Source organism: Calonectris borealis, chromosome 2 (genome assembly GCF_964195595.1).
Source record: "Calonectris borealis chromosome 2, bCalBor7.hap1.2, whole genome shotgun sequence".
Taxonomy (NCBI): domain Eukaryota; kingdom Metazoa; phylum Chordata; class Aves; order Procellariiformes; family Procellariidae; genus Calonectris; species Calonectris borealis.
In genome coordinates, this window is record NC_134313.1 from 129,416,409 (window position 1) to 129,441,685 (window position 25,277).

At 36.5% G+C, this 25,277-nt stretch overlaps 1 protein-coding gene across 1 annotated transcript in view; it reads left to right on the forward strand.

Annotated features, from left to right (window-relative positions):
• Positions 1–220: 220 nt before the first annotated feature.
• The window catches only part of ZNF385D (zinc finger protein 385D), a 351,253-nt gene continuing 326,196 nt past the window's right edge, over positions 221–25,277 (forward strand). Inside the window, exon 1 of the mRNA XM_075143421.1 lies at positions 221–680. Within this exon, the coding sequence (XP_074999522.1) occupies positions 281–680 (400 nt within the window). The 5' untranslated portion in view covers positions 221–280. The remainder of the gene's footprint in view (positions 681–25,277) is intronic.

A 25,277-nucleotide genomic window follows, 5' to 3' on the forward strand; every position in this document is an offset into this window, starting at 1 on the left:
TAGACTTTGCTGAGATTTCTAACATAGCATTTGTAAGTTACTTTTCATAGGATAATTCTTAAATAAAGTAAACTAACCAAGGGATAAGATAGAAATAATTTAAAAAAAAAAAAAAATTAAACCCCCCCCTGTGACAGGGTGGTTCCAGTGATAGATTTAATAGTACCCCTGAAGATTTAAAGACATTCACCTGCGTGGCTGTGAAGTTACTCAAGTTACACAGCAGAACTAAAAAACTTGAAGAGAAAGCAAAACACGAGTGGAAATGTAGTGTTAAAATATGAAAATGCAAAGAACTTGCCTTTTGGTGGTTTGCAGATGTAGAAATCTTGTGTATATTATTTCGTATTACTCATCAATTTTCCCTCTTACGATTTTGGTGTTTTTTTTTTCCCTCCCAGAAAATATGAAGAAGCCCTGGAGCCCTGATTTGCCAGTTGATAACCACTCATACAATTCAGATTTCACATCCGTCCCAGACAGGGAAGGTGAGAAAGAATTAGCACCCAATGGCACTGAAGAAAAGAAGGAAAGAGAAAAGAAACACACCAATTTCACTTTGTGTAATGTTTGTAACATTCAGCTGAACTCTGCTGCCCAGGCACAAATCCACTACAATGGCAAATCCCATCAGAAGAGGTTAAAACAGCTCAGCAATGGAAATCTCAAAAGTGATAACGGTAAGCATTAAAATATAAAGTATACCTTGTGCCATATTTTGATCTGAGAATTGCAGCAATGTGCAGTAACGTCAATATATATGAGTCTAAGCATTTTTTTTATTCAGCCAACAAATCCTTTGAAGTTAAGGCAGAGGCTCTCGGTGACTTCAGAGTGCTTGGGGTCATCCCTAGCATGAGCATCTGACAAATAGCTAAAGGTATACCGTCTGTGTTGTTACAAGTGTTTTCGTTTTATATTTTGTTTACATGATGATGTTGATTCAGATTCTTTCTCATTCCATTTGCATTTTGATGGTTTTCAGCATAATCAGTGATATTCCGTATTTCACAGTCACACTAGAAAGTTTATACTTGTTAGGGGTATGTTTGCTTTTAATGAATGTAAAGCAGTTGCAAAATAAATTGAAACAAATACGTTACATAGAACAAATACATTCCCAAACTCATTTCACTTCAGTTTGCTTGTTCAGGCTTCAACCCATAGCTAGCATAAGTCTGTTTAAAGATCATGACTGAAGTCAAACACAGATGGAACAAAGGTTATTTTGATTTTAATTGATTTCATTGACAGCTTTGGGAAAAGCATTTTGTAGTAGGTGGCATGTTTTCCTATCATCAGAGTGAATTGTACGCCTCAAAGAAAAACATTTTTGTGGCTTTATGTACAGAAGTAGATCGGATAATAGAGGCAAATGATGGTCCCTGACAAGAAAAAACAGTTTACTACGTTGTAATTTTTTCCGTTTTATAACAGGTAGTACTCAACTTTGCTGTACTGTATGGGTAGAGTTGTACTGTATTGTTCTATCTGCTTCTACGCATCATGTCACGAAACGATGGTCTTAATACGGTGTACTTAAGACTTTCAGACTTTCTTTCTTCAGACCATACACATTGCTTAATATTTTGTGCTATGAGTTGCTTCCTGCCCCATCTGCAGAAGGATATGTAAAACACTAATCCTTAGATAGGATTTAAGAGGTATTTTAATCATTTGTGCTTTGTCCTGGCTTTAAGGGTTGGGAGTAATATGGATATGTTGCTGAAGCGTGTTGGATGTGAGTGCTTTGCTATGTATGAGGTGTTGCTCATTTCCTTAAAACAAAACAATAAAACAACAAAAAAAAAACCCCATGACATTGAACAGCACAAATCATTTTATCTTTAAGTGGCAGGACTGTAATGTTTGGCACTGTTCATAGTTCAGGCTTAGGAGGAATACCACGACCATTAGTAGGAGCTGTGAAAATGTGTAAAGAAAGATTGATTTCCTAATTGATTAAAAGTGCAATATGGTTATCCACAAATGCATTTTCTCTATAACCAAATAAACAGAGTCTAATGTTATTGCTATCTTTAGTTAAGGTAAAGTTGTGTTATCATTATTATTAGCACAACAATATTGCTAATGATAGAAAGTGTTTTTCTGCAGTTTATTTTTCTGCTTTAATCTATGGTAATGAAAGAATTAGTAATTAAGCAATGCTGAAATTAGTGTCAAAGGGCTTCAGTCATGCTTCAGCATTTATATTCTAGAGAGGGTCAAAGTAGTAGTATAGCAGCATGTTTCTTATTTCTTCCTTAAAAGTATCCCTGGGCTGTGTGTAGCTGCATCCATTTGTAGTCAGAAAATAGCTGATTGACTATCTAGATCTTTGTTTCAAAGTCAAGTTATTTTGGGGGGTTGCCTGAAACTTGAGGCCTTTCAAATCTGGCAGATCTTTGAGTATCATCAAAAGTAATGCTCCACTGAGAGAATAACATAGGGAAGAGCATAAGGAAGTGATTTTCCCATGTCACCAAACTTTGAGATTTCAGTTTTTTTTTAAACTGAACATTATGAATGAAATATTAAATATTTCTTGCTAAAAATTAGAACTGAATTAGAACTGCCCCAAACTTTGAACAGAGACTGTGAAAACCCTTGTCTAAGTCAACTAGAAATCGGAACCTGACAGACCTTCCACAATAATAGGTTTTGTCAAAACTAGTATATATGAAATATGGGCAGTGTTTTTCAGACAAATTTCAGTTTTGTTGATGAGACCCCGGCAAGCTCAAGAGACATATGACCATGACTGAAAAAAATTATGACTTGACCCTTTCACTTTATCATGTGCACACAAATGACGCTTTTTGAAGGTCACTGATGTAACTGAAGTAACTGTTAAACAAGCACAGAACTGTTTATTCAATGTATGTCAGTAGGCTGCTTTATTTATGAAAATGGTAGTTCTTGTGTAGAAGTCTGATTGTCACAGAAGACAGCTGTTATGCTCAATGTCCAGGTTAATGGTCTAATCCTTTTTGAGACTAAATTCTGCTGTAAAATAAAACTAAGTAAAGGCTCTGATTTATGAAATCGTCTTCTAAGGCTTTGTAGTTACTCATTATGTCTCATGTTGAATGGTGAAGTACTTGCACTACGCACAAGAAAACCCCAGTTCCAAATACAGTGATTCATGGACTGTACTATGGGTTGTATGTGCCTTTGCAAAGTTGTGTGCTCACTTGTAACTAACGTATGTGGAAGGGTTGGGAAAAATATTGGAATTATGACTTCTCCTTGTTTTGTTTCATCTCTGAATTATTCCCACAAAGCAGGATGGGTTTGTGTGTTTTATATCACAAGGGGTAATAGAAATGGAGGATTGATTTATATGAAGCAACAGCCCATGTCTTGTTCCCAAACAATTTGCAATGGACTGCTGAGCAGAGGTAGGGTTCAGCTGTATTAGCATTTACTGTGTAATTAAAGCTGTCACGCTATAGTCGTCATCTTCAAACTGTGTGAAGTAGCTTTTATCTGCTGGACATAAATAATAGAGCATGATACTATACTTGAATATCTCTGCGTAATTTTATCAGGTAAGTTGCTTAAGCACAAAGCCTATTAACCTCTGCAAATATACAATTAATAAATAATGTGCATTGTGGGGTTAAAAGCAGCATTTCTTTGCTGCTGTATCGGTATCTGTACTGAATTTGAACAACTCACCAGATTTACTCTAAAAAGTTTTGCTAATTGTTTATCTCTCAGCTTGGCAGCTTTACAATACGATACCCACTTGGTGCCTTCCTGGGGCAGAGCAGCCTCAGAACAGCAGACTGTGCAGACTCACAAAAATGATGTGAACCCATTGTTTCTTGTGTCATTACTTGGTACAGTGATTTGTGATGACTTAACAGGACATGGTGAAACATCAGCACTTCTGTTACTGAACTGTGTGTGCTTGGGAGTAACACAATTTTCCGTGTTCCTTCCTCTTAATAATTGGCTTTTATGTCACATAAAAAGACTTCTCACACTTTCCTCATTACACCCTATAATACATTCTTCTTGCTGGTGATTTTTTTTTTTATTTCTGCTCTCCAACATGCAGTAGCAAGGTGACAAACAAGTCAGTGGAGATTTTGAGTAAGTTTTGGGATTAAAAGAGAGCAAAATGCATTTCCTATCTGGTCTGCCAACATTGCACCACTTCTCACAAAACCAGCCTGGATGCTTGTGGGAAGAGGTGACCTCTTGTGGGAAATCATTTATTCTGACCAGCAGGAGTAAGGCTCACATTTGTACTGACAGAATGGAAAAATAACTGGATGCAAATGTGTAGCAGTACCAGTGAGAAAGCTGATATTACGAAGATTTTATGTAAACCAGAATTTCCCCTGAGCTTCTTTCTGTGTAAATCGCTGAATCATCATGAGTGAATGAGGCATGCTTAGGACAAAAGCTAAAACTGCTTTCCTCTGCAGTAATTTCTACAATACATTAGATAGCAAGTGGAAAAATAATGAAAGAGCCGAGAAATGCCCCAAAATTCGCAGAACTCCTTTCACTTTAAAAACTGATTTCTGAAACATTATTCTTTCGAAATACAGGAGCCAGTGAGGCATTTGGCGGTAGTTTATCTAGCTCTCTGAATTCATAACCCAGACAAAAGAGTTTTGCAAGTTTCACTTACTTTCTTTTAAACTAAACCTGTCTACAACTTTTTTTCAGTGAAATTTCATCTTATTAAAATTTTATTGTACTGTGAACAGGGACAGTGAGTGCATGGAAGAAAGAAAGGGAAAAGATCAGAATTAAATATCCTTTTTTTTTATTCCCTAGATAATTGCAAAAAGCAAATCTCTTAATTCAGCATTAGATATTATTTAAGAATGTATAACAACTTGATTGTTACAGTTATACTGAAATATACCCTAAAATATGAGCAAAATCTGTTTCACACATTTTATTTTTTTTCAACCGTATTTGGTGGTTGAATGTAGTTTCCCACAGTAACTCTTGAGATGACAATTCCATAATACCTACACAGTAAATTTTTGCATACTGGTCAGAGGAAATATTTAATCTTCTACAACTTTTTTTTTGCATCTAAATCCTGACTTTTTACAGTCCTGCAGGTAGGAAATCCAGAAGATTCACCTAAACCAGCTGCAGAGTCTCCTTCCTAGCACTTTTCTAGTTCTGTGCTGCTGCTGTGCTTTACAACTCTGCTGTCACGTTTTTTGATCATGAAAACCGGCAGCTTTGGGGCAGACAGAATCTTACTTTAAGGTGGTAAACTACCAAGCTACAGCTACAGTGGGTGTTGCCTGCTCTTTTCATTGCATTAGTCCTCCTTTCAGAGAAAGAGGGTTGGATGTGGCATTGAGGAATGGAGGAAATCTTCAGACAAAGTGTATTTGCCTTCAGAGGAGGGGATTTTCTGTTAGTTTCCTGGGAAACAAGTATTGTCATATCAGCTTGAGATGTCTCTGGAAGTCATGTCTCTAGCAGTGACCTGTAACAGGTTCTTCTCAAGATAAAGCAAGAATTTGCACCATAACAACTATTTTACTGTTTTGTGGTTGCAAACTTTTTTTTTTTAATGTCATGTTCTGATGCAGATCCTCATGGCCAGTTAACAGTAAATCCAATATGAGTTGTCCTCTGATTTTAAACCTTTAGTTTCTGGATCATAGATGCCAGTATTTTGTAAAGAAGCACAGCAGGTTCCTTCTGGGTATTATCTAATACCTCCCAAATGTCAAAGCTGGAGAGTTCTGGACAAGTAGGACTGGCTGAGGGCAGTGTGTTGTCACTTCCACTGCTCCCAGATGTAAATCTTTCTTCTTATTCCAAGGCACTTGTCTGTTTTTATCATGTTCCTGTTCCAGTTAGTGAACTATTAACATAGTTTCTGCTTTTAAGAGCACTTTTGCAAGCAAGACATGCTTTTAAAGCACTACTTGTGTTTGCAGAATTTTTTTTGTTATTATATTCAGAAATGTAATACCCACCATATATGACATTATAGTTCAGCACAAAGTTTTATCACAAGATAATTTGTGTATCATTGAATGAACTAAGCTTAAGAAAGAGCCAGCTCACACCAGCCACATGTGTGATGTTCATATTTCCCATAATAAGCACAGTGGGATCCACTTGGCTTTGTGTGTATACAAAAAATGGTGGATGGATGGTAATTGTGGACAAACTGTTTACATGTGTGCAAATATCCATTGTAGACTTGCTATAGTTAGCTGACTGCTACCTATTACAAATAAATACAAAGGGACATTACTAAATTCTAATACAGACCAATCATAGGTAAGCCCTAGCATTGTAACAAGTTGTGGGGAGGCTGGGGAAAAAATTTCATGAGTGCACCTGGAATAACTTCAATAATGCCATGCAGTCACAAAGGTAACATATATTTTAGCAGTCCCCAAAATATTCTTTTGGATTTGGAGAGGAGAAATTCATAGCAGTTAAACAATTTTTCATGTAGTGTATGTGGTAATTAGTCTACTGAATAGCATGACAGAATGAGAAAAAAAAAATATGGAAGCCTAGAAAACTGTGTTTATTAGTTCTGATTAATTCTTCAGAAGCTGGGGAATAAGTAGAAATTTATGGCTTAAAATATGCTTAAAGTATTTTTGAAGTTCCTTATTGTTCATCAAGTGCACTTAAGAATGTGTTTATGTCCTTTGTTGAAGTATGGTTTCAGTCTCAACTGGCAAATTCCTTTCTTTTCTAACATTTTAGGTTACCACTGAGTAAAACCGGCTGTGGCAGTTTATTATGAATCAAACCATTTAAGGTATATGAAGAGTCTCAACCATCAAGAACATTTGCCCAGGGTCTAAACAAGCCTCTAACTGCAAGTTGAAAAAGTTACAAAGAATTGGGTTTGTTCTAGTTTTCTGCCTGAATATAAGACTGCACAGGTTCTCTTTTAATATCCCCAGCTGTACAGAGTGCCATCCTTTTGGGTGCCATCTCCAAAGCAAGATGCTTAGCAAGTTGTCTCCATACATAGGACATGGAAGTTTGTCCATGAGAAATTCTACAACAGTGTCGGACAGTTCAGAAGTGGGTTCTTACTTTGCTGCCTTCCAGCAAACCTGGATAGGATTTCTGATTGCTGTGCTAAGGCAGTGGGGGCTGAGGTGCTTAAAGGTGTCTTCAACGGCATGCAAAGGCTGCTGTTGTATGCAGGTTAGAGGGTGAAAATCTTCACCCATTGTGTGCCTGCTTGCTACGTTTAATCCTCTTCGATACTCACAGTTCTTACTCCGTATGTTCCAAACGTTCTTTCATGGTTCACTTGTCCTTTTTAGACACTTATGTCCTCATATCTTCAGGACTTTATGTTGCTCCTTAGATGTACAACACTTTTTCTTCTATGTTGAAAAATAACTGCCCTTTTCATCCTCAAATCTGTGCTTAAAATAAGCTAGTGAAAAGCGGGAGAGCTGTCATCTTGCTCTCTGCACCTCTGCTTAACATCAGCATAGCCTCTTTTTAATCACTGTTCTTTCTTTTTTTTTTTTTTTTCTTTTCTTTTCTTTTTTTTTTTACCTTCTGTATGGCTTCAGGCTTGAACCTGCCATATACCCTATTTACCTGAACTGGTTTGTCTCTCCATTTTAAAGTTAATACTGATTTAGGTAAGTGTTGTCTTAATGTTTTATGCTGTTGCAGGAATATTGATAATCAATACTAAATTAGGTGTATAAGGTTCAGTTACTCTGGGAGCAATCTGTGTCCATCTGTGTTGCTTCTGAACTGTGCCGAGATGTTGGTCTGCCATTCTTTGCTTCTCCCTGAGTGTGGCACCAGTCTCATTTTTGAGAATGCTGGCATCTGATCTCTACTAGCATGTACAGCTAACAAACTGTTGAAACCTGTTTTGCAGGCTCTCATTTAGTTCTGCTTATATCACCAGGTCCAATATAGATTATGATGACCATGGCTTCCTTCCAGACCTTCTCAGTAACTGCTCTTCTTTTAATATGATCGGGATTTTTTTTCTGCACTGACATCTGGTAGGCAACAAATCTTCTATGAGTCATGACAAGGCACTAAGTATATCAACATTTCCCGGTATTAATTTCCCGAGAGCTAGCTTTTCCCATATTCAATTATTTTTCTTACTTCGAATATACGTCTGTATTCCTCAGTGAGGCTGTAAAAGGATAATTTTGTACCTCTCGTGTCATTAATTTCTTAATTTTTGGGATATCACAGAATTTAAGCAGAATTTTTGAGCTATATCTGAGTAGAAGAAAAATAAAGCAGATATCATCAAATGTGACGCACACTTCAGTAATGCTGACTTTTTCTTACTTACGGCTTTTTATTCCTCTGATTCAAAATATACTGTCTTCCTGATAGTCATGTCACTGAAATCTTTAGTTAGTTTTTGTCCTCTGACATGTTTCACAGTAGGGAGAAATATATCTCAAGATCAGAGTTTTAAGACTAGCTCCAATTAATTAGAAACTCCTGTTGATTTCAAGAGAAGGAGGCGAGTTCCTCACTCTTTTGAGGAACTTAATTAATGTTAGCACACATTTATGCCAGTTCAGTTTACATCATTGAGGAATCCTAATCTACAGTTCACACTGCTACTGTGGGAGTGAGTTAATCTGCATGATGTCTTTCCTTTGTTTCTCACATTAATGCTTATAGAGTAGTCTGGCTGGAGTCCCCATGCAGACAGCATTGTAGATATAGGCATAATCAAGATTTCCCCCCCGGTTTTTCCATATATCTGAAATTAGAGAGCAGGAAAGATATACTAATTGTAAGCAAAGCAGCTCACTTACTAAACTAATTCGTTGTTCTGTAATCAGAATTAATTTCTTCTCTAGACACTTTATGTCGGGGTAATGTGTCTTTAAATGCAAACCTCCCTAGTGGGGATGGTATATAATTTATTATATGGAAATATAACATGAATGTGTGACTTTTTTACTATAAAAGTAATATTGAATGTTTCTTTTTACAGGCTTTAGCAGCATAGTGACTACCAGACTAGAACCAAAACCAAGACATAGTCTCCCTCTGTGCTGGATCCCACAATGTTGTAGAAGAAAAAAGAAAGTTAATGAAGAATAATTTTGTAATCAAACATTTTGCTAGCTTTAAGCAATTTCATTTATAGCTAAGTACAGTGAAAGTAAAGCTGGAAACGACAAAAATACTTTGGTATTTCTGAGTGCAGTTGGTTAGCAATTTTGTCAAAGATTATTCAGAAATGGAGTATTATTAATTCTTTTCTGTTGAACCTGTTCCTTTTATAATTATTCTTGGGAACACTTAACAACCCATCTGTCCCTTTTTTGCCAGGAGAACCCCATCCCTTTGATTCTCATTCCATCCCAATAGAAATAGCAATATTATTAAAAAGTGAATAAAAAATTTCTCCTTCCACTTCCATTCCTGTCCTGAAATTCAATAGAGGTTTGAACCTTGGCAGCTTGCATTGTGAATAGATGTTTTTTCCACTGGGGAAAGACAGTAGAATTTTGTCTTTTTCTTGGTCCTCAGTTTTAACTATTCTCATAGTATGTTCTAGTTTTTTCTAGGGTGTTGTTTGGGTTTGGTTTTTTTTTTCTAATTATGGTTTTTTATTTGATTATCAAACTGAAGAAAACCAATGATTACATGGCCATAGTTCTGACTGCACTTAGCTCCATTTTCCTCACTTTTGATTCAGAGTCATGTTACTAGTCATAAAACTTCTGTTAGTAAAACACAGATGGATGCATATGCATAGCTGGTCATTCTCAGTAAACTTCCAATTTCAATGCTGGCTTTTTCTCCTTTTGCTGTTGAAAAAATAGTCCAATTCTAGAACTAAAATTGACAGTCAGTCAATTATCAGTGGCCAGGAAGTTTATGGAGCAAGTCTTTAGGAAAGCCATTTTCAAGCACATGAAGTAGAGGAAGGTGATTGGGAACAGCCAGCGCAGACTTACATGCAGACTTTGTAAGACCAACCTGATTACCTTGTATGGTGAAATGACTGGCTCTGTGAACACGGGGATATAATTTTCTGACTTAAGAAAGGTTTTCATCATGGTTTCCCATAGGATCGTTGTAGCCAAATTGGTGAGATAAGGGCTGGATGAGTGGAGTACAAAGTGGATTAGAAGCTGGCCAAACTATCAGGTTCAAAGTGTAATGATTAACCTTTCACAGTCTAACAGGCAGATGATTGGTTGTGGCACTCCTCAAGGATTGATAGTGAGGCCAATGCTGTTTAACATCTTCATTAGTGACTCTGGTGTTAGGACGGAGCACACACTTACCAAATCTGCAGAGGACACTAAACATGGTGAAATCATTAGTATGATGCAGTACAAAGCTACCATTCACAGGAACCTCAACAAGCCGCAGGAGTGCCCCAGCAGGAACCTCATGAAGTTCAACAGATGCAAAAACATGAAGTCCTGCACCTGGAACGTACAGAAGTACAGGCTGGGGACTGACTGGCTGGAGAGCAGCTTTGCGAAAAAGGACCTGGGTGTCCTCGTGGGCAACAAGTTGAACATGATTCATGAGCTTTTGTAGAGATGAAGGCTTAACTGCACACTGGGCTGCTTTTGCAAAAGGATAAGTAGTAGAGGGAAGTGATTACTATCCACTCTGCGCTTTTGAGATCATATGTGGAGTACTGTGCCCGGTTTTGGGCCACCAGTACAAGAGACATCAACCAAGGAGAGTGAGTCTGGAAGAGCATCACTAAGATGGTCAGATTGCTGGAGCATATGACTCATGAAGAGAAGTTGACAAAGCTGGTTTTGTTTACTGTGAAGAAAAGGAGGACTAATGGGGGATCCTGTTGCAGTCTTCAACTTCCTAGAGGGATTTTAGAGAGAAGATGGAGGTGTACAGTGAAAGGGCAAGAGGGGATAGTCACAAGTTGCAGCAAAGGAAATTCTGATTAGATATATGGAAAAAAGTATTCAGAACTTCACTATAAAAACAGGTAAGCACTGGAATAAGTTGCCCAGAGGGGCTGTGGAAATAATTCTCTGGAGATTTTAAGAACTCAACCTGATCTAACCTTGAAGTTAGTTCTGCTTTGAGTAGCAGGTTGGGTAAAGTGCAATCCAGAGATCCCTTTCCACCTGAATTATTCTAAGGTTCTGTAGAAAATACACTGGGAAAACTTCAGTTTTAAAGATTTGGGGGCCTACTTGCTTAATTTACATCAGGAACAAGATATATCCAGCCAAAGGCTTGGATTTTTCTTCACAGCTGTGTGTTTAAAAAGAAAAAAATGCCAAGACGACTCCACTTTGAATGTCAAGTTGCTGATGTTATTTGACAGAAGCAAAACAAATACAGTAAAATCTGTATTCTTAGGCTTTGAGATGTAAATCAAACTGTTGAAGCCTTTTTTAGTATTTTTATTTTTTCATCAAATTGCCTATAGCATATAGTCAGAACTGCTGTTGATGCATGTTACACTCTATCTAGTTAAGGATTATCAAAATAAAATTCTTGTCCTCTAAAAGAGGAAATCTAGGAACAAAGTATACATGGATCTTGGTTTTAGACCTTTCTTCTGTCGTTAGTGGTGACAGAGGGAAGAACAGATGCTACAGGATGCAGTAAGTAACAACAGATACTATGTTGTTCAGTGATGTATTAAGACAGACTTGGTCTTCATGGCAGGCAAATATAGCCATTCAAACTTATTTTTCTTAAAATAAATTAACTTCTAAGGTAAACCATTGCAGATATCAACAGTAGACCCTGCCATGTAAGCACTGGCGTGATCAAACAGCTCATTAAAAAAATTATCCAATAATTGATATTGAATTTGTGGTTTTTTGGTTTTGCGTATGTGGTGTTTTTTTCCTCAAAGATCACATGTCATCATGAAATTAAATTATTATTAATTCAAAATAATTTTTGTATGTTGAGGGAAACATGTAGATCTCTATTTAGAATTGTCATTGTAATCTAGTATCAAAAGTACCACATGTCAGTAACAGAGTATTCCCAATGTTTTAAAATCTTGAAATGTTTAAGAAAAAAACATTGCTGTAATAATTCACTGTATTTTATTTGATTTTATCACTGACTCTTTTGATGTCAGTGACCCTTGTCACAAAGAAATGAAATATGCTTGAGAAAACCAAAGAAAAGATCCTGGAACTGCCAAGCTTTGAAAAATATATGTTATTCAGAATTGCAGTGTTGGCATTTAAAGACATACTACTGTGAAATAAATTGTTTCAAGAACAATGGCAAGCCTTTTAGTTTTATGAACACTCCAAATTAAAAGATTGTGGAAACAAACAATGCTATAGCTAAAGAAAGAACAATTAAATAAATTTATACCTGGCATAGAAGTCTCAGTACTATTCAACAAGAAAATATTTTAATTTTACCAACACTTTATTGTTTGCAAGCCAGAAGAGTTTATTTCAACAGATTGACTCTCTTAATTTGATCTCTGTGAGATTGGATGTATGTGTAAATTGTTATAAATTACTTTGTCTTTTGGTACAGGCTGAAAATTTTCACTGTAGGTTAGTTTAATCTGTTATATACCTGTAAATCTGTTGTTGGGGCAATAATTTGCTTCTTTTGTGATTCCTTTGATACCGCATGCAGCCCATCCTACAAAATCCATTGACCACATTAATAGAGTACTAGAGGGTCAGGTTAAATTTGAATATCTGTACTTCTGCGTACAGCGATTATATATTCATACAAACATATATGCACACACACAAAAATCATGGCACAGTTTATTCTTAGTTGCAGACAAATATGTTAGCTCTCGGGCTAGTTTGGAAGAAAATTCCAGTGTTGCACTTTGTAGGGAGCGGACTTGTGCACCAGCTCGCTATTTGCTCAGAGTCAGTCCTGTATGGTAGTCAGCAGCTAGTTAGTTTTTAATCTTTGAAAATTGTAGTGGATGTTTTTTTTTTTTTTTGCTGAAGAGCTGCAATAATTTCTTTTTGAAAGGAATTTTCCAAACAGCATGTGTTTATTTAGTCAAATCAGAAGTCATATTGATGATGTTTTCAAGTGAACATCAGTAGGAATAAAGCTTCCCAAGCCTTAATGGCTCTGGAAAGCTGAGTTGCATTTCTTCTAACTCAGTTTTATTCACTGATGCTGCAAATTTTATAGTCCAGAGAACCTGCTCTTACACATTATGATGCAAGTTTTTTTTCCTTCCTTAAATCTTTGTATTTTTCTATTCAATACACTCAAGAAAGCCTTTCGCACTTTAGTATTCATTTTATGTTATGTCTGATGTAAACAAATACTTAACAAGAATAGGTGTTATTACTTTTGACAGATCTCTAGGAGTATGTTAGTTGTTGATAGGATTACTGAAACATCATACGTTTATCAAGAATTTTTTTTTTTCACTGGGAATATGAAGTGGTATAGTTACTGTTAAGTGCTATTAAGATATCCCTGGTATATTTTGGTAAAAACATATATCCCTTTCTATATCCACTCTTTTTAAATTTCTTTGGAGAATGATCTTAATGATATTACTTTCTTCTTTTGCCAACTACCTGTGGATATTTTATTAAGTGTCATCACAGAAAGCTTGAGTAATCAAGCTTAGCTGATCCCCAAAGTTACCCAGAGAGAGAGTTGTCACCGTCACTTACTGTTTGTGGATACCCGAAGGATTTCTGGTTAATGTGTTCTGACAGAGCTTTCCATGCTCTGCAGTTCACCTGCTATAGATGTAATGCCATTAAAATGTGGCGGCTGAGGCAGCATGTGCAAACACAAAATGGCAGGACTGGTGAGTTTATGGTGCACTTTCTGAAGACAAGGGGTGGGGGGAAATCAAATTATATCTGCTTCATCATTTATATTTCTCTGATAATAAAGCATTTCACAACATTCTTGAGACCAAAGCAGACAAGAATATGTACACAAAGCACAGCATGGATTTTGAAATGTGCTCAATTTGTTTGTTTTCTGTACAAAGTGAGGTGCCTAAGGCTCCTGTTCTCTTGACATTGTGTAAGGTCGAAAACCACCCCCTGTGACCCAAAGAAGCCCTACGGGAAAGGCAGGATATTATCCATACCGAGGGCAGTAATCAGGCCAACATCAGCTTCCTACTAGACCATTTCACTTTAACAATGTGTGAGGTTAGACTCATACAGTTTAATCTCAGGGAAAACTTTAGAAGGCCTTGGTTCCCGTGGATAAGCGCGCTCTGTGGTAGTAAAATGCCCTTCACAACCCCCTGTGAACAGTGGCAGGAACCCCTGAACAAACTTACTTTAATGCAGGATAAAAGGTGATCAGTGCTGCGGCATGAGGAAACTGACTAATGGAATGGTAGGATTCAGATGGGGCTAGGTCAGTGCTTTTTCATAATTTGGTGGGAAAGCCATGAAAATTAATTTTTATAGGATGGGATTAATTTGCAGAGGTAAATACAAATGTAGAAAATTATTAGAATGAGTGAATGAACAACTGTGAGGAAGACTACAGGGTAGGGGAGGGAACTGTTTGTCTTGTATGTCAAAATAATTGAAAACCTGACAGAACATGAGATATGTTTTGCTTCCTGACCATCTTGAAGTCGTTAAGGAAATTACCATAAATTTTCATAGAATTTATATTTCACATTCACTTGAATGCCTGGTGCATGTATTTCCTACTCAGATGGTGGGCTCCTTCTGCCAGGCGCCAGCAGGTTGGTGTAAATTACTCAGCAGAAGTTAGAATGTTCTTTCACTGCAAGCTGACAAAGTGAAAGACGTATGCAAAAACCCAATACTTTCCCCAGCCCTACCACCCTCTCATTTCTTCTTCCTTCTTCTTCAAGGAACCCTAGGGAAAGAATTCATAGTCCTTATCTGAGGAAAACTTAAGTGAAACGCTTGTCTGAGAACTGCTTGATTTTGAGCAGGGAAAAGACTTCAAAGTTAAAACCATAGCATTTCTCAACTTTTTGAATCTACACGATACTTTGTTTTTCTGTTTTGTTTTTAATCCAGAGTTTTAAAATAATGTTTCCATGGTACACAACTTAAAAACAAAAATAAAGTTCTTAATAACTGGAACCATGTTTCAAGAAAATCCACTTCTGCATTGTATTTTTTACCCCGTATAAATACTGGCAAGAAGAGACAATGCAAAAAAGCCTTTCTGCCTGTCTCAGCACAAGAAGGATTTATTCCAATTTAGATAACATTATTTGAACATTAAAGTACTGAGCAATGAATCACACATTTCCTCTGAGGAATCAAGGTTTCCTTGCATATAAAGTTGGGTGAGCCTTGGAACTTCTCTCATAGGAATATAAAACATACCTAACTCTTTGTACTCTTTTAGAAGAAAACTCTTTTGGAGTATAAAAAGACCCATAGCATATTTGTCACGTTGCAGTTTCATCAGTTTTTCTTCTATCACTAGTTTAATTAGGTCACAATACCTGTGGAATTATTTAATATTATGCGGTAATATTATCTCTGCTATGTTGGCATTCTTCAGGATAGGGATTCTGTTACCCTTATCACTATATAAGGCAGAAGGAATGTGAAGTTTCTAGAGTAGTACTATGAATAGCCCAAAATATTGGTAGCATCGAAAATTAAAATGAAGGTTTGTTGGGGGTCTTTTTGGCCTAAATTCACTTTGGGAGTGCGGAAGGTGTTATCTGGAGAAAAGGGGGGGGGAAGAACTGAGGAAGAGAATTATTAATTTCATTTTGTGGAAGTTAATTTAATGCTTCATGCCTTAGCTTTCTCTCCCTCGTTTTCTGAACACTGTTATGTGGAGTTCCTTATGCTCTCGCTGTCTTTACCACGGAAGTGTCTGTATTTTAGCAATAGTGCTGAGTGCACAGTATGGTAGTATTGAGGCTTTATTTAGGAGAATCTTTCTGTGGCATTAGTAAAAAACAGGCAGGTTCTTGGTGGTTTTTCTATCTTCCAAAACCACTAACTGAACTGCGAAGTGGTCTTATACCTTTTGGGGATTTTAACCCACGTCTCTAAAGCATCTTACTGTTTTAAACCCAAATATTAAATAGTTGCCCTGGAATGAAGAAGTGTATCAAACTTTTCTTGTTGCCTGCCCACAGCACATGCTGCAAGTGAAAGTACTCCTTATATTCCAACTCTGTTCTTCCATAAACAAATAGCAATATTATTAACTTCAGTGTGTACAAAAACAATATTATGAAGGAATAAAAAATACTTATTACTTGTAGTATGCAGCCATTCTTCCTCCTTGCTTTTCTTTATTGGTAATGCTTGCCATTCAAACATTATTTTCTAACAAATTAAATTGCAAAGAAATAATTCCCTCAGAAGCTCTCTTTCAGCTTCATTCCTAACTCCCCCTATTAATACTGTAAGTGTTGGCACACACATTTTCACGATGTTTACAGAATTGCTCAGAAGATTACAGCTTCTTTTTGTTTTTTTTTTTTTTTTTCTTCTTTGTGAAGATCATAATAACAAGTTTTATCATTCAACAATTGTTAACGTATAAGACCTAATATTCCCACAGGTATATTAGATCCAGCATCCTTGGCTTTTTACAATTAGGAAAAAACCCTGGTGGATATTTCATTTATCTGGCAATTCACTGGTGTCTGAAGCCACTATTGCCAAACTCTGGAAGGGTTTGTCCTGAGTAAATGCTCAGGGGCTTGATCTGTGATTTTTTAAATGCCTTTGGGAGGTGAGATCAGATGTGTAAGAATGAGATTGTGTTTATTTTTTACATGAATTCTACTGGTAGAATCCTTAGGGATTTGCTGTATCAAAGATATTTATGAGAATATTGCCCTCGGCTACAGTTTGAATGGGAGCAATGTAGGACAGGGACAGATGAAGGGTAGGCAAACTGGTGACTGGTCACAGAGAACCGTGAGAGCCTCCTAGATCTGGATACGCTTTCTGATACATAGCGCTCAAGCAAATTAGGTGAATGTGCAAAAATCTGCAGTCACATTTCCACTTCAAAAGTTTGCATGTGTATTACAGTTCCTGAATGTTCATAATTTCAGAAACAGCACAGCATGAGCAGAACTACTCATGCAACGGATGGACTCAGTATATGCTGTTGTCCGTACATGGCGTGGGTTTATTTGGAGAGCAAGATCTTCAGGCATGTGACTATTATATTTGGCCTTTGGTGTGAAACAGATGTTTGCTCTTTGTGCACATGAATACTTCTGTGTTCTTGCAATCTTCCTGCTTTAAAGGGAAGAATTGGGTAAGAAAACAGTAAGTAAAATCTGGCAGGTTTGTCATAGCAGTTCTTCAGCATGTCTAGGTTTACTTCTCCCATGAGTAATAAGTAGTAAAAATGACAAAGCAAAAAGAAAAAGAGGAGAGATACAAAATCAGGTTGTATATGAAGTTTCTTTCACTGAGGATGTATTGTTCTAGTAAGAAGAAGGAGCCCTCAGTTCAGTAAGCGATCTTGAGCAGTATAGAGAACTGTTGGACTCGATGATCTTAAAGGGCTTTTCCAACCTAAATGATTCTATGAACTAGCCAAAGTGCCATTTAAAAAAAATTAAGACATCTAACATTTATATTAATTTTGCTGACCAGAATGGTTGTATAATCTATTAGTAATATACATCTGCTGATTTATAAAAATAGGTATATGTATAAGTATGCACAGGTGCATACACATACAGAGGGCTTTTAATTAGTTGCTGAGATAACGTATAAATCTCTGCCCCTTTGAATTTGCTGATTGAAAAATGAAGAATTCCTGCCCTTTAAATGTTCAGCTTTCACAGAGGTTACAGTAAATCTCTTAATCTCCCAAGCACTTATTCTCCTCTGGGTTTTTCACAGAGGCATTTATCCACAGGACATTCATTTCCAATCTGTATTTAAATCCAGGAATAACTATGTGGGCTTTGAGCTATCTGCTTTCATGCACTCCTAATGGGCTCTAGCACAGGAACTCCGGATGAGCTGGGAAAAAAATAGATTCAAGCCCAGTCATATTTGGCTTCCATTTCAGCTTAAGCTGAGTCTCTATTTATTCTTGGTGAAGAGGGAATTAAAGAAAGCAATTATTTGGGGGTAAGGGAAGGGCAGGAAGGATTCACAATAAAGGATTTATTCTGGCTTTATAGAGAACACCAGCGTATCAGATTTTCAGGCTTATAATGGGATGTAGTTGAACGTATCTGCAGAATGGGGTGTGAGGATTTGAAGTGTATCCTGGATTTTTGTCAAATGCCCTCAGCACTTTTTTTCTTGTTCCTTACAGAAACTGTAGACCAGATTCTTAGATGTAAATGGTCATAACTTCCCATTGTCCTGTAAATACACAGTAACTCACAGTAGCATGTTTTCTCATTAATTAGTAGCCGCTTTGCAGTTCATATGCTAAATGGTCCATTTTTGTAGGAGAAACTTAGTATTAAATTAATATTATGGTGTGAAAGAAAACACAGAAATACAGTGTTCTTTTAAGTAGTTACAATGAAGCTGCATCTTGACCTTCTGGCATTTTCTCTCCTGTGCATCAAAGAATTCATTTCAGTTTTATTAAGAGTGTACTTAGGGAAGGTAAGTGAAGGAGATTGAAAGAAACTGTGCTGAGGGGACTTTTAGTTCTGTATTTCCAGCCTACGTAAAATAACCTGAATTTTGAAAACTATCTTAAATTGTATCCAGAAAAATGGGTGGTATTAACAACGAACATAAATCCTTTAAGAAATAATTTTTTCATCTTCCCATTCTTTCTTCCCATCCTATTTTCCTCTCTGGCATCATTCTTTTATTTGTTCCTCTTCTCTGTGTCCATTCTGTGAGCCCTTCCCCAGAGTACAAATCCTTCGACTTTGTGTGCACTGTATTTTGTGACTGTTCTTTGCTGATTCAGCTTTGCTCTGCCGTTTTGGTCTTACAAACATACTACTTTATCAAAGACAACTGAATAGCCTTCTGTCAATAATAGCAAGATGCATTTCTTCTTTCCTGCTTATAATATTAGATATACTTTAAATATTAGTAGTATAAAAATTTGGAACAATGTTTATTATTTTCTGTGCTTAGCTTGAGATTTTACCTTTGAAAATATTCTTACTAGAGAGCATACAGAATGATGGTGAATTGTTCAGTAGAAGATAGATTTTTGTATTTCTTTCTAAATTGCATGTCTTGGTCTCATGCGGAGCTATAAGTAAAAATAAATGGGCTAATTAAAGCGTGATGCTTATTATTAAACTCTTGGCAAATTCGGTTAGACCCTCTTTCCTGGTGCTGGAAAAGTCTAGCTCAGATCATTATTCATAGCATGAGTAAACTTCTGGATAGATAGAGATTAGGAAGAAAATTTGGGTCAAATCTTGTGAGACACTGCTTACCTCTTTCAGTTTAGATTAAAGAGCTCGGGCCAAGGAGTACCTTGAGGGGAAGCAGTGGACTCACACCAGTATCTTGGCCCCTCACGGTAGCACAAAAAGGGAATTGGAAAGGCGTTGCTGACTTCTACCAGTTGAGGTTTGACTTCTTAATTTAGTCATATGCATCACCTAAAGAACAGATCATAATATGATCTAATTAAGTGTTATCCGGTTACTTAGTAAACGATTGCCTGAGCAAATTTACTTAAAACCCTCTGGTGCTAGGAAGAGAATAGTGATGAGCCTGAAACTTGCTTTTTATTTATGTATTTATTTTTCCTTCTTAGGGATCAAAGCTCTGGCCAACAGTTCTAAACGTGTCTCTGACTCAGTAAATTTATACATCATGGGTTGTCTAGCTCTGTTTTCTTACCAAGTTAAGCAAACACTTATAAGAGAATGCACAATGTTTCTGTAACCAGGAAAGTATTCCTTAAGATCACTACACTTATTAGATTATTTAAACAAGAAGCCATTATATTGGCCTGTGTGCAACAACCTATCCTTGCACCGCAGATTCCTAGCTAAAATTAAAAAAAAAAAAAAAAAGAAAGAAAAAAAAGAAATTCAAGGTGAAATAAAGAGGAAACCTGAAAAAATAATTTAAAAATTGGATAAGTTTGAAGTGGGAGTTTTTTAAATCTGGAAATCTATTCTTTAATAAATTAGTGTTCAGTGACTTCTTTTCAAAAACAATGAATTGTTTGGTCACACCAAGTTCTTGTTTGCTGTAGATTGCTGCACGTTGCTGATGCATATGCACGCGGCTTAGCAGTAACATTTCTTAGCAGAGTTGGCCGTAGCAATAAAGAGAAATTGTCTGTGAAAGAAACTTGTTTCTTTCTAACTTGCAAGTCATAGCGGTTTATGCTGACTGATGGCACATTTAATGATCATGATCATGTGGACCAGAGCCCAGAGGATTATCCTCCCCAACTTACTGAATTTGTTCTTAATTTCTTAGGACCCTGGATGTTACAGCCTTTCCTTTGTTTTTTATTTTTGCAAAGTAAATTTAAGGAAGCGAGGTATAGCCATGCTCTTCAGGATTTGAAACCTTTTCAAAAACTGAATTCTGTCTCTCATATTGAAAAGCTTATAGATTGAAACACAAGTTTCTGTCACTTAGAGATTTAAGTTTTAATATTTGGCATTTGAGCCTAATTAATTTTCCCAACATTTAATAATTGCATTTAAATGAGGTCTGTCTTGATGGTTAATTACTGGGAATTTATGTCTGTCTTGACATTTCTAATACACTGATGATTACAGTGAAATCACTTACAAACTTATGTACATTTTAAGTTGTTTGCTCATGAATTGTTTGTTCACCCCCTTTCACGGGAGAGCACTGTAGCAGTAGGGACTGCAGGTACTCAGTATGCTGCTGTATGTATTAGTTTACATCAGCTTCTAATCTGGCAAATTACCTGATAGTCCAGCAGGCATTTTCACCTACTTGTAATAACAATGGGGAAATTCAGTAGCGAAATAACACTTCTCAGCCAGCCCAAATGCAGGTGTGGAATATGAGACATGGATGTTTCCTGACTTGCCCAAAATTTTGCAATGAGTTTCTGGCAACAGAATTAGAATGAAGGATATCTGATTCATGTTCCAGTTTTCATGGCTTGCCTTTCTTCTGACATTTAAAGTCCAAATCTGACAGGTAATTCACTTAGCAGTCTTCATATTTCCATCAAAAACTGTGCTACATCTCTTTCTTTATCCACAGCTCCTTGACCAGAATCTAATATATATTTAATTTCATCTTTTTAAAAGCAATATTGCAAAACTTATTTTGGTTCATGGATTTTTATCCTTTAATAAGTTTCCTCTGATAATAGTTTCTGATTCTCTGGTTTGTAATATTTTGTAAATCTTGCCTTCTTAGCAGAACTGCTGTCATCAAATTCTGAAGAGAACTATGCTTTTATTTCTATGATTGCAAATGGAATATTGAGCTATGTTTCTTTCCCCAAACCTTGACACAGGAATGGTTTGTGAGAATACCTGCATGTCTGCTGAGGCTTATTTTTCTGTGAATTTTAGTTTGAGGATTTTCTTATTCATTTGTTAAAAAAACCCCCACAAACGAAAACCAATGCAAAAAAACCTCCACAAACCAAACAAACCCCAAACCAAACTTCAGGACATTTTTGAGCTGGGAAAAATGAATCATTTTAATCCTCATAGAACATCAGAATAACTTACAGCATAAATGTTATGTTATGCTATGTACATTGTGTTAAGCATAATAAAAATCACGAGTAAAATAACGAGTAGCTCCGCAGAGAACAAGGATGGAAATTTGCAGCTACACCATTTCTCATAATGCTTAATTTATAAGTTGTGAAGATAGGGTTATGAACTGGAAGTTACACAAGTTTTCAATACCAGCCAAATTCATAAATTATTTTACTCCTCTGAAATATAGTTGAACTCATCAGACGCTGAAGAGTACGTGCCAAGAAATTACGGTCAGATCCTCAGGCTCATGCCAATGAGCTGCGGTTCCATTCGCTTCCATCCGCCACACGGAGCTTTGCTCTCTGAGGATCTTCTGATGTTGCACGTAGGCTTCTGTGACTGTCAGTGTCTTTTTGTTGTTTGTTCATATCATCACTTTTGCATAGCCCATTTAACTGTAATGGATGGATGGATTTAAAAACCATCTGCAGCTGCTATTAATATCATTCTTCAGTGTGTGTATTTCCACAAGCCTTTGGTAACAGCTGTTTGAGCAAAACACTTTTTGATTTACTTCCTTTGTATCTAATTTTACAGTACCGTTTCTCCTTTTTTGTTTGTTTTAGGTAATATTTGTCTATCAGAAAATGTCAATCATAAAATTTTAGGACAGTCCTTTCCAACTGTCCAGTGAGGTATTTGAACTTAAAAAGAAAGTGTACTTAGTATACGTTCCATGTTAGTAATTTAAAATCAACACAGTTTATTTTAGTGATATTTCTGGCAATAGCTTATCAGAAGTTTGAGTGTCACTATAAAGCTCCCTTGTTTTACTTTAATTATATGTAAGTGTGTTCTTCTGGCAAACCAGAGAAATTATTTCGTGTAGAAGTTGTACTCAACCTATATTTATTGAAAGATTTAAAAATACTGTTGTATTTTAATGACTTCCTTCAACAGTCATATAGTGTGCTTACTCCTTGATTACTGCTTGATGTGTGATATTTGTATCTAGGTAGTGGAAAAGCTTTCTAATTAAATACAAGATTATACAAACTTAAAACATATGTAAGTGTTAGTGATTAGAGATTATTGCTGCAGATTATACATCCATGGAGAAGAAAAGGAAATACTTTGCCTGACGTGAATTCCTCTTCTGTTCTGCAGGAAATACCTTCAGTTAATATTGTTAAAGCTTGGGATAGGGAGGAAGAAGGCGTGACCTCTTTAAAACAGTTGACTGAAAATAATGATGCTACTTGATGCTACTTATGTTTGGAGCAATAGAATATATTTGCCCTTTTTAAATTATAGAATGACTTTTGCTAATTTTCTTTGAAATGACTGATTTTCCAGACATTTGTGGTACAGTGGTGTCAATGAGCTTTTAACCAGAGGTAGGAGTCCACAAGAGAAAAAATAGATTTTATTGTAGTCTTCAGAACCACAAGACACAAGGAAAGGAAAAGACTCTGGAAGTTAAAATCTTTCCAGCAGCTGCTTTTGTTCCACAAGCGTCATTCCTGTTGTTTGACTGAAACAGGATTCCCATGCTGTAGTAGATGTAAAAGTGCTTTGGTTACCATTACGAGCAAGTGACAAAGATGTTTTATATTCTTTTCTACCAGGTTATATTTTTAGATAGTTTAATCAATGTATTTTCTATTTATACTGTAGTAAGGAATAACACAAAAGTTTCAGTTAAAATCCTTCATCATTTGGTGATGATTATGCAAGCTAAATTAGTTCTTGGTGTTACAAACCAAACTGATGGTGTGTGAAGCATTTAGTAATAGGAAATAAAGTGAATCCCATCTTTTCTCGGCTCCATAAGGAGGTTTGGCAGGCCTGCCAAAAGGGTTATTGATCCTTCTTCCTTTGTGTCTCGCCACTTGGTCAAGCTATTATTTACAGATTATCTGATGTTCATAGTATTTTTCTTTTGGCATTCAGGAATTTATAAATAGTTCTCTGCTTTGAAAAGTCTTCCTCTGGAAAGGCAAGAAATGTGGCAAGATCACTTTCTGAATAGGCTTTACAAGTATGTCTTTAGTGCAGGACTGTGCACCTTCTAGCCTGCGATCTAAGGTAAACCATGAATTTGGAGATAAACTCTCTTTTGCGTATATGATACCTTTCATGGAGATTCTGTTTTGAGAGCAGAATATAACACCAAGTGTGTGTTCTTTGAAAATGTATGTGATGATGGCATTGCTGGGATCATTTCTCATTATAGGCTTCTATATTATCTTGACAGCTGGATTTTTCTTCTGCTACCTTCAGCGTGCTCATTGGGTAAGATTAATTCTAAGTCAGCCTTAGTGATGTGGGTGTACAAATCCAAAAAAACTTCCAAACAAATAGGACATTTCTGTGATAGGTCAGTGATTTCCAAAATTAATACTCTGGGCTGTACATTCTGGTAAGTAATTGGTTTAAATGGCAGCACTACAAACAGAGTTTGGGGAGGAAGAGAATGCTGTGTTTTACAGCCAATTTTTGTAGTACACGGCCATGACTCTGATAGGCATTGTACTGCTTCAGCTGAGGAAACTGCCCCTGCTGCTTTTCCATTGCCATTGATAATAAAGCTTCTGGATTTAGTACTTAATTTTTTTTTTTTTTTTTTTTTAGTACTAGTCAGAAGACAAAAGAATGCAAGTCCTTCCTCTGAAGCTGTATTGTCTGTTTTCACCATAGGCGAGTTTGTCTCTCTCTGAAAACCAAACAGCTATTGTGGCAGCATACGTTGTTGAATGTACTATTGGATGTTGCCGCTTTTCTTACCATAATAGTCATAGCTACAGCTAGTGAACCACACCACTGAAGCAAGAGTTGATTGTTTTTCTAAATGTGACTTTATAGCATTGCTTGTATTAGATGCTAACTTGCAGTGTTTCTTCTAGCCTGACCTGAATTTCTTGGGGATTCACAGATGTATTATACTAAGGTACCAGCCAGTCTACATTAAAATGAAGTACAAGTCTAGCTTTTTTTTTGACAGGTGAAGTGCTTAACAGTTCTATTTTCTAGTCCTATCATTTGAAAGGATCAAAAGAAGCTTGATAGTCTGAAATTTAGCACTATGTCACTTTGAGGGTAGTCATCTGTTTTCATGTCACCTAAAACCAACTAATATGTGACAAAACAAGAGAGAGTAAGTCTAGTTTTTTTGTGCAGAACATACAGAAGGGAAGGAGGATTTTTGAAAGGTTACATGAATTTAAATGTGCTTAAGTAATTGATAGCTGTTTATCAATATAAATAAAACAAACAGAAAAAGAATTAATTTGCTCCAATACTTGCAGCAGCAGTCTAATTGTAGAAGAGGAGATGCATTTCGGGAGTAAAAGATAACAGCTTGAAAATGCTGTCTTGGCTAGCTTTGGCTTTATGTAGCTAAAACACTAAGCCCCTCTAAAGACAACCTTTGGTGACCCATATGCTAATACTTTCTGGCCAGCATTACTCCTGATTACAAAGGAATCTAATAACCTTCCTTGGCAGAGATTGCCGTCTTCTCATGTCACCAGTGATCTCTACCAGCAGTTCTAAGTGAGTGGGTTCATGGGAGTCCCATGCATTTTTGCACCATTCCACAAAGATCTGCCCTGTGTGGTTTCATTTGGAGTGCGTTTTTGTGAATATGACATTGTTACTTGCCTCACCAAATTTCAAGGATGATGTAAGACTAAATATTGCAGTTAGTGAAGTGTTTTATTTT